The 13,280-nt window shown below is 38.8% G+C and overlaps 2 protein-coding genes and 1 long non-coding RNA gene across 3 annotated transcripts; 2 read left to right on the plus strand and 1 right to left on the minus strand.

Annotated features, from left to right (window-relative positions):
• Positions 1-323: 323 nt before the first annotated feature.
• Positions 324-13,066, plus strand: LOC143424884 (uncharacterized). The gene is made up of 19 exons (XM_076897244.1): positions 324-518; positions 1,038-1,164; positions 1,750-1,856; positions 1,935-2,108; positions 2,204-2,361; positions 2,424-2,547; positions 3,502-3,600; positions 3,672-3,798; positions 3,895-4,001; positions 4,103-4,276; positions 4,520-4,662; positions 4,770-4,898; positions 9,716-9,807; positions 10,925-11,097; positions 11,207-11,333; positions 11,552-11,658; positions 11,748-11,921; positions 11,999-12,153; positions 12,500-13,066. Exons 1-19 carry the CDS (start codon positions 426-428, stop codon positions 12,732-12,734), a joined length of 2,625 nt encoding a protein of 874 aa, XP_076753359.1. The 5' UTR covers positions 324-425; the 3' UTR covers positions 12,735-13,066.
• On the plus strand, positions 5,596-7,542 carry LOC143424625 (15-hydroxyprostaglandin dehydrogenase [NAD(+)]). The gene is made up of 6 exons (XM_076896800.1): positions 5,596-5,755; positions 5,913-6,039; positions 6,291-6,397; positions 6,716-6,889; positions 6,997-7,127; positions 7,211-7,542. The coding sequence occupies exons 1-6, from the start codon at positions 5,663-5,665 to the stop codon at positions 7,383-7,385; spliced, it is 807 nt and encodes a 268-aa protein (XP_076752915.1). The 5' UTR covers positions 5,596-5,662; the 3' UTR covers positions 7,386-7,542.
• Positions 7,585-7,972, minus strand: LOC143424634 (uncharacterized). Its single transcript, XR_013101954.1, has 3 exons — positions 7,833-7,972; positions 7,701-7,736; positions 7,585-7,602 (listed from the first exon to the last, which is right to left on the minus strand). It is a non-coding gene; the product is annotated as an uncharacterized LOC143424634 (long non-coding RNA).
• Positions 13,067-13,280: the final 214 nt, after the last annotated feature.

The following is a 13,280-nucleotide window of genomic DNA, read 5'->3' on the forward strand; positions in this document are numbered from 1 at the left end:
AGTCTCCGCTTACACCGTTCCGTCCAGCCTCCAAGGAGACGTCGCGTCGCAGCTAGATCTGAAACGTAGAACGGTGACTCAATAAAAAGGACAGAAATAAACGGCGTGTCCGTGGACACCGGTTGCACCTCGTCCCGAATTTTTTCCACCACGGCCAACGTAAATTCGATCCTGTTTACCGTGTACGCGGGTCCGCGGTCACGCACGCGGAGACATCGGGTATCCGCTCGAGACATTCAATCCATTTACGATTGATTCTGGATTTCTCGTGTTACATCCTGCCTACGCCAAGCCCGGCAAACGGGATATATTCGCAACGCGAGGTTCCGCGCGAGCACGCAGCTGTGACCACCGTCCTGCCCGTGTCCCAGAGCGAACACAGAGGAAGGGCTCCGCGTCGTCCGCTTCATCCCCTGCGAACGATCATGAGCATCGAGGGTAAGATCGCGCTCGTCACCGGCGGGGCGAACGGGATCGGCTTCTGCACTGCTCGAAAGCTGCTTCGAAGCGGCGCGAAGGTAATTCCACCAAGAGCATAATCAATCCTACCGATATCGTCAAACAATCCTCTACATTCCACGACCGTGTCCGTTTGTCTCTACTGAATCTGCTTACGATTAGTTGGCTAAGTAATCGTACGATATGTGTTTATTATTTATATTTTAGAAAATTATACTTCCGTGCAATTACATGTGTAAGAATTCCAAGAACAGGAAGCTTTCAAGCTTCTGCTTTGAAAAATCCAAAGTAGAAAGGTCACAGAATATAAGAACTCTTATTATCAGACAAAACATCATCCATCATTTAATTTATATTAGATAATAATTACGGACGTAATAGGTTGCAACTGACCCGCGTTATGTTCGCGCTTCAAAACAAGAATTAATGCAATTAATCGATTGTAGACGATCGCATTTCATAACACAGGAAACACGAATGATTACACTGATTTCTATATTTAAAATTAGAAATGATATTTTCGTGAAAGTTCAAGGATTGTAATCGGGGTGAAACGATAGGTATGCTTTGATTTTTAGGCAGTGGCTCTATTGGATTTAGGTGACTCCGGTGGCGAGAGCGCAGCTGCGGATTTAAATAATGAATTCGGCGAGAAACGCGCGATTTTTATCGTTTGCGACGTGTCGAAGAGCGAACAACTCAAAGGTATAAAGATATAGATGTTTACTTTTTGATCAATCTTTTTGGTAACAGAACAATTCTGGAATTCTGTGTACGCGGATATATATATACATACACGTTGATTGGTTGCACAATTAAACTACCTTTGATCGCAATACCTTTGATACAACAAATTAACCAATTAGCAGTTTTATCTCGTTTCTTCCAAAGATGAAAACAACATAACGAGCTTCTTTTTATAAAAAAAGGCAAAATAGATTTTATATACTGAATGATTATAGCAACTTTTATAAAAAATTGGACTGATTTGTCGTATAATGTAATAAAATAAAATCTGAGAAATTGAGGTAGGTGAAAGTACACTAAACGGTTAATTTTTTTCTGTATGATCTACTTAAGTAAACAATCTCGTTACAAGATGCAACATCATGTTGGATTGATAATATTGCGTTGCAGAATTTCTTAGATTTTCTTTATCAATTATCATTGTTTTGTCATGCCACCTTGAGAATATTTTTACACCTTTATATAACAGCATGCGTTATCAAAACGAAATTAAGAGAATATATGGCTCCAGGATTAATTAAGAAATACAAATGATATGCATAGAATCGTTCAAGAAAATTATCGACACGCATGAGACCCTAGACATAGTCGTAAACATCGCAGGTATCATGGACGACGCCGATTGGGAAATTATGGTTGATATAAATTACGTAAGTACACGTAAGTTAGTCTTCTCGATAATCTGAAAAATAAAAATGAGATAAAAGTCAGTTGTTTCTTCCCTGCAGAAAGGTATCGTTCATGGAACAATTTTGGGATTGCACACTATGGGAAAGTATAAGGGTGGCAATGGTGGAACCATCGTGAACATGTCCTCGGTAGCTGGCCTCGATGGTATTCCCATAGCGCCGATTTATGGTGGCACACAGTACGCCATCGTGGGGTTCACTCAATCCTTGAAGGTATACAAAATGGAAGAAAAATTTATTTATATTTATTAGTAGGAGTGATATAGACGCAGTGTTCACTGAGATTGATTATTTTCCAAACACGAAAGCATTATTACGAGAAAACTGGCGTTCGGATGTTAACGATATGCCCCGGATTGACGACCACGGCCATGGCTGCCAGATTCATGTCCACCAAAGAGCACGCCATGGATCTTCTCGACGAGGAAATGGCGGCCAAAGCGATGGTCGACATGCAGAAGCAACCGTAAGTTTTAAACGTTCTGCATCAATCGTGACTTCTATTTACCAGTTTCATTTTGTTAATAGGCCAGAATTAGTAGCCAGTGCCATTATTCAACTGATCGAAAAAGGGAAAAATGGTGCGATTCTTGTCATTGAAAACAATCAACCTCCCTACGAGGTTGAAATTCCTAGTTACACCAATCTGAAGGTCCCAACATAAGCGTTGCTATCCTATCAGGAAAAGATTCTGATCCAATATTAACTTTATACACGTATACACGTATTAATCACTTGTTAGTATAATATTTGGAAAAAAATGTTTAAATAGGAATACCGATAACATGCAATAACGAGGAGAAAATTGTAATAATCCTTTCTATTTAGTTTCAAGTTACTACTGAGACTATAGCCTACTACAATTAACACCTACGTAACTGTTATTTAATATTATTATTATAATTACAATTAATGGTATAACGATGTACAATGTTCAACTATAAATTTATCAAAAAAAAAAAAAAAAATGAAAAAGAGAACACACAGGCGAAATAAAACTACAATTGATTGTTCTAATGATTTCCTAACGAATTTCTTAATACATCTCTGTATAATTAATTTCATCCAAATAAATATTAGCATTAAGATGCTTTTGATCATCGTGTGCGAAAGAAATGATTTTAAAAAAATGTGAAAAATAAGTCGGACCATCGCGAGGCAATAATTACGTTACGAGGCTTTCCTGAATTATTTAACTGAAAACTCGCGGATAGATGGCGTAATTCTTATTATTTTCGCACGAGCTTAAATACCGGAATAATCAGTGACTGCGATTCAGATCGAAGATTCACTCTCGAGACGAGGATAAAGAAACAGTACATTTCGGTAAGTTCTGAATAACAAATTTTTTTCCTTTTCCCATTTCTTGTTTAATATAGAACAGTCTTGAAAAATATTCAATCTAAAGGCACGATCGCGAAGATTGCTCTGATTGAAATAAACTCAGATAGAGTTTTGCAGAATTAAAGTGTAATTCAGTTCCTCTATGAAAATTTAGCGATCGTTCAAACATGCATGTCAGAACTCACACTGAGCTTTCGCTTTTCCTTATTTTAATGCCTCACCTCTTTTCATTTTCTTACGTAAATGTAGAACTTGCCATTAAAACATGGACAACATCAAGAACAAAGTTGTTGTGATCACGGGAGGTGCTTCCGGTCTTGGTCTGAAGTACGCTGAAGCGCTGCTACGAAATGGAGCAAAAGTAAATTGTTATTGAAGCATCTGGTGTTTCTTTCCTTTGCTATTTTACCAATTTGTTAATATTACCACTAGGTTGTTGCTCTGCTCGACATCAACGCTTCGGTCGGCGAAACGTCGGTGGCATCCTTAGAGAAGCAATTCGGAAAGGGAAAAGCGATATTTATCCTTTGTGATGCGGCCAATTCTCAACAAATGACGGGTATTTTCTTGCGTGTATTGTGTTATTTAGAAAACTAGTTTTGTTAATAATTTGTGTCTGCGGTACGATTACTAATTCAACTGTTAAATTTTACAGATGCGTTCAAGAAGGTTTGGGACACGTGGAACGCGATGGACATTGTAATTAACAACGCTGGCATATTTAACGATGACAAGTGGAAAGAGACTATCGATATAAACGTTGTACGTACAATATTTTTCCTATTAACATAGGAGGATGATTATTAAATTACAATGTCAATTATTCTCCTCTGTTTCCGAGTCATTTGTTTCTTCGATTTCAGGGCGGATTAATTCAAGGCTCACTGCTCGCTATGAAATACATGGACAAACAAAAAGGGGGTAAAGGTGGCACGCTAGTTAACATCGCGTCCATTGTAGGTTTCAGAATCTATAGCCAAGTTCCAGTTTATTGTAGTAGCAAACACAATGTACTAGCATTCAGCCGATGTCTCGAGGTACTTACAAGAAAATCTGTTACGCTTAACTTCAAGAGCTATTCTCCCGTAATTTATCGCGATCTACGATTGTTTGTAAAACGTGATTTACGATCGCTTTGTCATTGTTATTACCACCACGTGCTGTGAACTCGTTGTAGAGTTAACTTCATAAGTGATAACTACTAACATTATGACAATTAGCAAGAAAAGCATCATTTTACTAGAATATTCTACTTTAAACGTATGTTCGTACATTTCTAGAAATATGCGGACAGGACTGGAGTTCGCGTTCTCGTGATGTGTCCAGGTGCTACAACCACCCAGCTGTTTAACGATCACAAGTTACTTCACTTCCTGAATGAGTCGGACGCTGAGGAACTATGGAAAATATTGCCCTTTCAACCGTAAGTAACTGATTATTTCCCTTTGCGATTTTATAGTATCTACCAACGTAACGTGTGCAATATTTCTGCCGGTTACATATGTCGTTTTTCCATTTTCATACCGCCAGACAAGAGGTTGTTCAAGACGCCATGGTAAAACTTATTCAGAAAGGCAAGAATGGAGCTATTTGGGTCGTTGAGGAAAGTAAACCTATATGTTCGCTTGAAATATCTTATAAACTGACCGAAGTTAAGTTATAATCACTACTGTAAAGCGAAAGCCCAGGGGTAGTTTAGGACATCAAATAAAATAATTAATGTATATATTAGAGAGGAGGAGTAGGAAGCAAATCGGCTGTAAAATAATTTTACCTTGCCTTTCTAATAAAGAGCAATAATTTTAGAAACCCTCACGTTACTTTCCAACACATGATCAAAATGCTAGAGAAGGGAAACGGCTATCATCCTCCATTTTATTACCACTTCGCATCAAATGTTACGAAAGTTTGCCCAAAGCCATAGAAAATTGTGATGGTGTTTTAAGAATAACTGAAAAGTGGCAACGACGAAGTATCACAAACGTCCAAGTTTCTCCCATACGTCGATGCGCATTGCAACAATTTTTATACGTTCTCGCGAAGCATGATGGCGCGCGAAAGGTCGAAGATCGTGATACGGGAGCTTCCTTCTTGTCAGCTCGAGGCAAAGCTTCGAGAAGACACTCGCGATCAGTTTCGTTTCCATCGACGATCGACCGTCTCGCTCTTCTAATCAAAACTGGGCACTCTTACGTCTTTAACTCGTTCAATTTCATCGTACCGTTCTCCTAAATTTAATAATAACACAATTAGCACTAATTTCGAATCGCGGGTTGAAAGAACTAAAATGAGTCGTTTCTAGTACTTGGAGTGCTCGATTCGTTCAAAATTGATACTTTGCCGTAGGAAAGGAAGGTGCCACTGAAGTGATCGAAACAGAAAAGACGTACCTTTCTCTTCGAAGAGTGTAAAGAGTAGAAAGTATGCAGATTAAGGATAAAAGAGCCATCGTGACAGGAGCTGCAAGCGGACTGGGTTTCAACATTAGCAGGGAGCTGTTGCGAAATGGTGCCTCGGTAAGCAAACAGTAAAATTATCGTCATCCATTAGCAAAAAATCTTCAGAACTACTCGATAACTCTATTTTTCTGCGTGAGAGTTGATCAGATGATCATTCGTCATTTGAACCACGTAACTACTGGTACACATAAAAATAAAAGATTCCTTTTTGCAGATGATTGCTATGATAGACATTCGAGAATCGGATGGCAAACAGGCGATGGATATGCTGAACGCGGAATTCGGCAGGAACCGTGCTATCTTCTTCTATTGTGACGTGACAAACAATTGCGAATTCGATGGTATTTATAAATATTTACAGATCGGCTATCTTGAGATGAAATGCGATAAAAATGCGATAAGGAAAGTAAATGCCAACCGATGATAAGAATTTAAATCGAAGCGGTTTGGATGCTATCAGAAACGCGGATTTTTTAACTCGTGCCCTTGTATACAGTTCTTTCACCTTTTTACAAGAACACGTATATTGTCTATAATATTTCCGACTGATCTATAATATAAATTTATAGTACATACACAACTTCTATGACAGATACGTTCAAGAAAGCCGTGAACACACTTGGTGGCCTAGAGATTCTAGTAAACAACGCCGGTGTGATTAATGAAACTGATTTCGCGAAAGCAATTGATGTCAACGTGGTAAGTAGTTGCATTTCAGCCAACGTAAGAATGTCAAATCGATAGAAGCTAGAGATCAAAACAGATCTTCAGTAAAATAAAAAACTACTCGAGTACCTTAGAAGAGGAATTCTCATATTAATCTAACAAAAACTTAGTTCCCAACAAATTAATTAATCATCAGGGTTCCTCAAAATTTCAATTCCTATCTATTGTATCTGCAATTTATTCTAAATAGTCTTCCAGAGAAATCCTGCGTAGATTTAATAAGCAAATTATCTCTTCAATGCCTCTGGTTTGTCATCGTCGTTTAATAATTAAGATCGATAATTCGCGTAGACGGCGGTGGTACGCGGAACCCTTCTGGGGATCCAACAAATGCAAAAGGACGGTGGTGGCAAAGGAGGTATTATCGTGAACATTTCGTCCGTGGCTGGACTGCGTTCTTTATCGCATCTTCCAGTTTATTCCACCACGAAACATGCTGTGGTTAGCTTCAGTCGTTCCTTTGCGGTGAGTTCCATTTCACTGAGATCGCATAATGTGTACGATCATTCAAAAAGTTATGTATTGTGCATAAATAACACAACTTGATAACTTGCGACGTTGCTTGCTTCCAGCATCCATACCATTACCAAAGGACCGGGGTGCGGATAGTAGTCATATGCCCTGAACTAACCGAGAACTTGATCATGGAGAATTTAGCGAACAATCATCCCCAAGGCGAAACGATACAGAAATTTTTCAGAAGGTAGATTCTATCACGACAATCAGGAAAGTATTCGATGAATTCAAGCGGAATTACCATTAAAATTGGATAACGAATTTGTTTAGGATCGACATGATCGCCCATGGATTAGTTTACGTGGTCAGATGCGCTCAAAATGGAAGCATTTGGATCAGTGAGGATGGAAAGCCTGTGTACGAGATACAATTGCCCGATAGCCTACCCCAGAAACTTGACAAAGACGAGTCTGAAAAAGACATGCGTGAAACACTAATGAATTAAGTTACTAAATTCTGCAAATTGAACTCGAGTATTATTATCGTAACTCTTAATTTTTGGAGCATACTACTGCTCATAGCGATTCCGACTTGGCAATTACTCTGTTTATATATATTTTTTTAATAAAAGTGTAGAATTAAGCGTGTCCCCTCTGTAGAAAGCTTCTGCGAGACGAAGATCGACAAATTTCATACAGAATGTCTGTCCATTTTCTTGACGTCTGAAACAGAAATAACATTTAAATGCAGTTGTTGCGAAAAAAATGTCAAAAACATTACATATAAACTATATATTTTCAGGGTGTCATTTTAAACTTACTGTATGCACCGATTGTTGGAAACTGTAGATCTCTACCTGTAAGAAACAGCAAATAGTTACATATAGAACTTATTTTTTATTTTATGCAAAGAATATTTGTATAATTATACTTATTTTAAAACATATGAGAACCTCCAAAGTATTTACTCTTCGCGGGAGCAAAAAACTGTTTTTGGACCCCAGAGACGCGGCACCATCCTATCAGGGACCACTGGTGATTCGATTGCTCGAAAGGCCACAAATTTCTTGAACTTTGATTCTTATCATCTATCAGGCAGCTGAAAAAAAAAGATGAACGTTCAAGCTGAAAGATTGGCAATTGCCCTCCTTTTTCCTCTCACATAAACAGTCTACTTACATATACGTGTGTCTACCTAAAAAAGACATGTTCACCATTAGTAAAATATATACAAAATGATTAGCTTTTGTTGAAAACCATTAAAAATTTCTTGGTAAATCAGTACATCACAGGTATATATAATTATTGTATAGAAAATAATAATTTCTTTTTGAAATTTTCACTTGAAAATAGTCTGTACACTATGTTACGTAGACTGTACGAAACGTATAAAGCGATTACTCGTGACGATACGAATATGTGCACAAAACTTCATAATCAGGTCGAGTGAACGATAACCCGTACAACATCCCGTTCATCATTTACGGAGAAATCAAGTGGAACTGAGAATTACAAAGGATAAAAATATTTATCGCATAGATATGCGTTAGTCCATGCAGGTTACTATTGCAGCCTTAGATCACGCGTGCTTTTGAAAGAAGCATTCTCTTATCTGAAAGGAAATACGTGAAAGTTATGACGAAAATTGAATTTTTTAATATGACACGTGTGCGTGATATATGTTACAACAAAACGATGAATTTTGTACCAAAGAAGAAACGATTTGACAATAAAATCCTGCATGACATGAAATACATTTAAAAATATTATAAACTTATTATTTTCGCTTTCCTAAATCATCAAAGACAATCATTAAACGCATATCGTACTAAATATAAAATTGTAATCATAGACGTCACACGTTGTAGGCGTGTCCTTGCTGTGAAGGCGCTTCGCGAAGAGCGTATCAACAATTGATAATTATTAACAGTGTTTTCAAGAGTTATTATAATTAACCCTTCACCACTTTTAATTTATTTGATATTAAATTGGAAGCCATTTATGTATTTTTTATACAACGGATCTTAAGATATTCAAAGCAGAAAATATTAATCACAATACTACTTTCAAATTAAATATTCTCCACCACATGTACAATTAAAGCAAATGAAAAAAATGAACGAGAAATTCTGAAATTAATACGATACGACAGGAAAAAGAAAGGCAAGAGAAACTGAATAGTAGGAAAAGAAGAAAACGGAGTAGAGACGTAAACAGCGAGAAAGTTTAAAAAACAATAGAAATAACAGCGAAGCATATAACTCCGATAAGAGATAGAGAAAGTGAAAGGAAAGAAGAAATAAGAGAAGTAACTTTCGCGTTGTTACTCGCATGTCATTTGGAGTAAAGTTCATCGCGAACTGATTCGTACCGGATCCGGGATGGATATGAAACGCGTGGTTTCGCTGTAATTTATCGCGAACTCGTCGAGGCGGACACATTATGCATTTTTTCACCGATAAAAGTTCGCGAAGCACGAGCTGCGCGTACGTCGGCTGTTTATCGCGACTGCGCGCCACACGACACCGTGTAAATTACGTTTCCCTTAGTTATTTATCGTACAGCTTATCTTGCGAAGGGGTGATTCGAAGTTTTGCGAACAAAAAGGAGCAATACACAACGAGAAGCGATAAGAAAGAACGAAATGCTAACTGGTCGAGAAACGAAGTATTCTTCTGGGAACTCAGCACTACCACTTCTACTCCCTATTTTATTTCTTTAGAAATAATAAATGTTCCTTTTTGCCGCTCTCGCAAAAGAAAAGAGAAGAATTTCACGCCAATTGATAGCCAAACGAATAACGCAGTAAGACTTTTCCCAATCCTCCACGTTGCAGTTACGTCCTCTGTTACAGTTCAGCGAAGATAAGTCGAGAAAAGTGGCTGACCACCCTGATCCTCGACTTTCTGTCCCATCACGTGTTAAGCCGTGGGAATTGCCCACTTACCAACGAGGAAAAAACGAATACATCGATTATGGCATTTTGATCACGCGGTCGTTGCACTGCCGTATCTCTAACAAGGAAATCGCGTAACAAATCGTTAGCTAAATCAAACATCGATATCACGCCACATTATGAATTTCTAGGGATTCTGATAACGTATATCTGATCGTCGAATGATTGAACACCTACACATATAACACCTTGAACACATTGGTACACTTTTGGCCAACGTCCCGCACCTGACGTAATCGGAACTGCGCATGCAGCCCCAGATAGGTCACGGACTTATCGACAGTCTTTCGCTGCTATCGAAACGCTGTTTAATTGTACAGTTTATCTCGAGGGCAGACGCCGCCTCTGCGTTGAAATTTCTTTCTTAAAACGATACAGAACTGCTGAATTAATTGCTTTCAACGGCAAGGGTTAATTAGAGACACTTTATCGATTGTTCGAGATTCGCCGTCTGGTGACGGCACAGAGTGGCGAGGGGCGAAATCGGGTTCTTCCCCCTCGCTATCCACGAGGCACCCTCGCCGATAAAAATCCAAGACGCGTTTCACGTTCGTTGGAATAATCGAGACGAACTCGTCGCGTGTATAAATACCATTGACGACGACCGATCGAACTTCAGTACGCCGTCACACGCTCTCTCTTACTTTGTGCCCACTGAGTCCGGTGAACGCTATCTAGCGCCTCTTATTCTGTCGTTACTTCCTCTTGCAGTAAAATGGGTACGTTTCAGCGCTGTTCTAAATGTAGAATGAAATACATGCGTTTCCTAAACCTGTCAGGGTATCGTATGTCCTAATGACTTCGTCTATCAGAACCAATTATGAAGGAACTCTGATCCCTTCTGCACGATTGAATTTTTTTGCAAAATAAATTGTTATACCTTGTCTGCTAACTAAATCGATTCTTAATATATACGGCAGACAGCCATCCATGGTGAACGAGTATGGTGGAAGGGATAAGAGGTCACGACGGGTCGTTTTCAAGATCAGGGCCACTCGCAACTACGTTTAATTAGATAGTCTTGAAGATACCCCCTCATTTTGTTTCATTCGAACTTTTCTGATATTCAATACCATGTGAATTTCACAGAGAACGGTAACAAGCCAGCGAACAACAAACGCAGACGCTCATCCGGGTCAGAGAAGGCTAAGGAGATTGAAGCGATAAACGGGATGGTTTCCGGAAGAAATGTGCTCATCACTGGCGGTGCGTCGGGTTTGGGCCACGCGTTTATGACCCACTTCCTGAAACATGGTGCAAACGTGAGTACATTCTAAACAAATTCCAGAAATATACACTGTGTACTCTAAAACAAATACTTGTCACTTAAGTCGCACAATGTTTTATCGTTGAACTCGTTATGGATTCTAGAAAATAATCATATTGGACAGTGACGCGGAAACCGGAAGACGAGTGGAACAAAGCGTGGAGAAGACTTACAGAGAGAAAAAGGTCCATTTTATTCACGTAGACGTCTCTAATTACGAACAGATGGCTGGTAAGTACCGAGCACTATCGTAAGATTTCATTGAGAACCATAAACAACGCGATAAGAGATTGAACCGCTTAAATAGGAAAATACTTTGATTTCTTGAATAGAACCAATCGATCGTACATCGACATCGCTTAATATCGAAACGTACATAACACAAAGTATAATACATACTATGCGTGATCCTATTTTTCGTGAATTTATATTAAATCTCCTGTTAACAGCGGCTTTTGAAAAAGCTACAAGTTTGATAAACGATATCAATATCGTTATAAACAATGCTGGTATTTTGGACGAACGTCGGTGGGAGAAAGAGATAGCCGTTAATATTGTAAGTAACGGAGGAATTATTTTATTTCGTATTCATTGTTCTTCGGCTAAAAATTCTTATATATTCTCTCCCTGTGTTGAATATGTTAGGGAGGAATGATTTGTACCGCGTTACTGGCTATAAAATACCTAAACAGAGATCAACTTGGATATGGAGGAACTCTGGTGAATGTCAGTCAGCATATAGACATCAAATGCACCGCTCAACTTCCGGTTTATACGGCTACCAAGCATGCCATCATCGGCCTGTCGCAATCTCTCGCGGTGAGTTATTTATCGCGGTATAAACGATAGGTATAAACAGTTTGATCAAATAAAAGTTAAATTCAAATCTGTATTAGGACACTTATCCATATGAGAAGACCGATGTTCGCGTGATAACGCTTTGCCCTGGCCTAACAGAGACCGCGCTGACAGTGGACAGCCCCAATAAATTACTTTCTCGGGTTATGAAGGCCGATTTCGTCAAAAACCTCGAACAAGTCTCGATACAAACGTGAGTGTCGTTTTCTTTCTTTCAATTTCAAGGATTCGAGACGTTCGCATAACCCGGCATCGCAATATTATCACTGTTGAAGCTTCGAATGTGAGTTGTCTCCTTTTGAAAAAATCATTGCACCATTTCGCAGACATTACAACATCGACAGGTTTTAATGATAATCCCTGTACTCATTATCACATAAATTTACATAAACGAATGCTTGCGAAACTTTCGAATAATTCTTGCAAAATGGCATAATTTGTACCTAGAAGCTTCAACAGTGACACATAAATGAAGATTCGAATAAAGTAAAAAAAAAGGAAAAGGAAATCTTATTTCGATCTTGTCTTTTTCTTCGCAGTCCATACGTAGTGGCTCAGGGTTTAATGTCGATTCTGAGGATCGGCGAGTCCGGCAGCATATGGGTGATTGATAACGGTCGAACTCCGTACGAAGTTTATGTACCGGATCCAAGCAGTTTGCGTCGCACTTACAAGAACAATATCACACTAGTTGAGCCGAAGGTGACGACTAGGGGTCGTCCTATAAGAGAGGTTTGCGACAACACACGAACAGGTCTGATGAGTTGCGCTTGAAACCGCGGAGAGAAATCTTCGGCCACGGTGATCTTCTGCGTTCTCCAAGGAACTGGAAACATTCAACTCGCTTCGATCTGTCTTCGTTTCGTTTGAAAGTTTCGCTCGCATCATCCTATACGGGAATTGCGAGCACGATACAGCTGTCGAAAGGTGTCGAAACCGATGATCAAATTGAATCTTGTTCGATCGGCTGAAAGTAGCTGAGAAGGTGTGGTTCAAGCTGCTTCGTTACTTGATATCCGTCAGATAGTGATGCAATGCTAAGTATTTATACAAATAATGCACGCGTGTACACATCAGGGTTTATACATAGATCAACGCCCTTACACTTAAGGCCTGCTAAGGGTATTCGTTCAACTTGGATAAAAAATGAGGCGTGCATGCGATTAAATTTTAAATGCGTTTTTCTTAAAACTACGTTTTCCAGATTAATTAGGATAATTTCTTAGGAATTGAGTTAGACTTACAATATTTCATACATTTCTTGAGCGAATACCCCCTTGAATAATTAAATTATTGACAATAGTTATGTGACTTATTCTT

The sequence above is a fragment of the Xylocopa sonorina genome, chromosome 6 (genome assembly GCF_050948175.1).
Source record: "Xylocopa sonorina isolate GNS202 chromosome 6, iyXylSono1_principal, whole genome shotgun sequence".
NCBI lineage: Eukaryota > Metazoa > Arthropoda > Insecta > Hymenoptera > Apidae > Xylocopa > Xylocopa sonorina.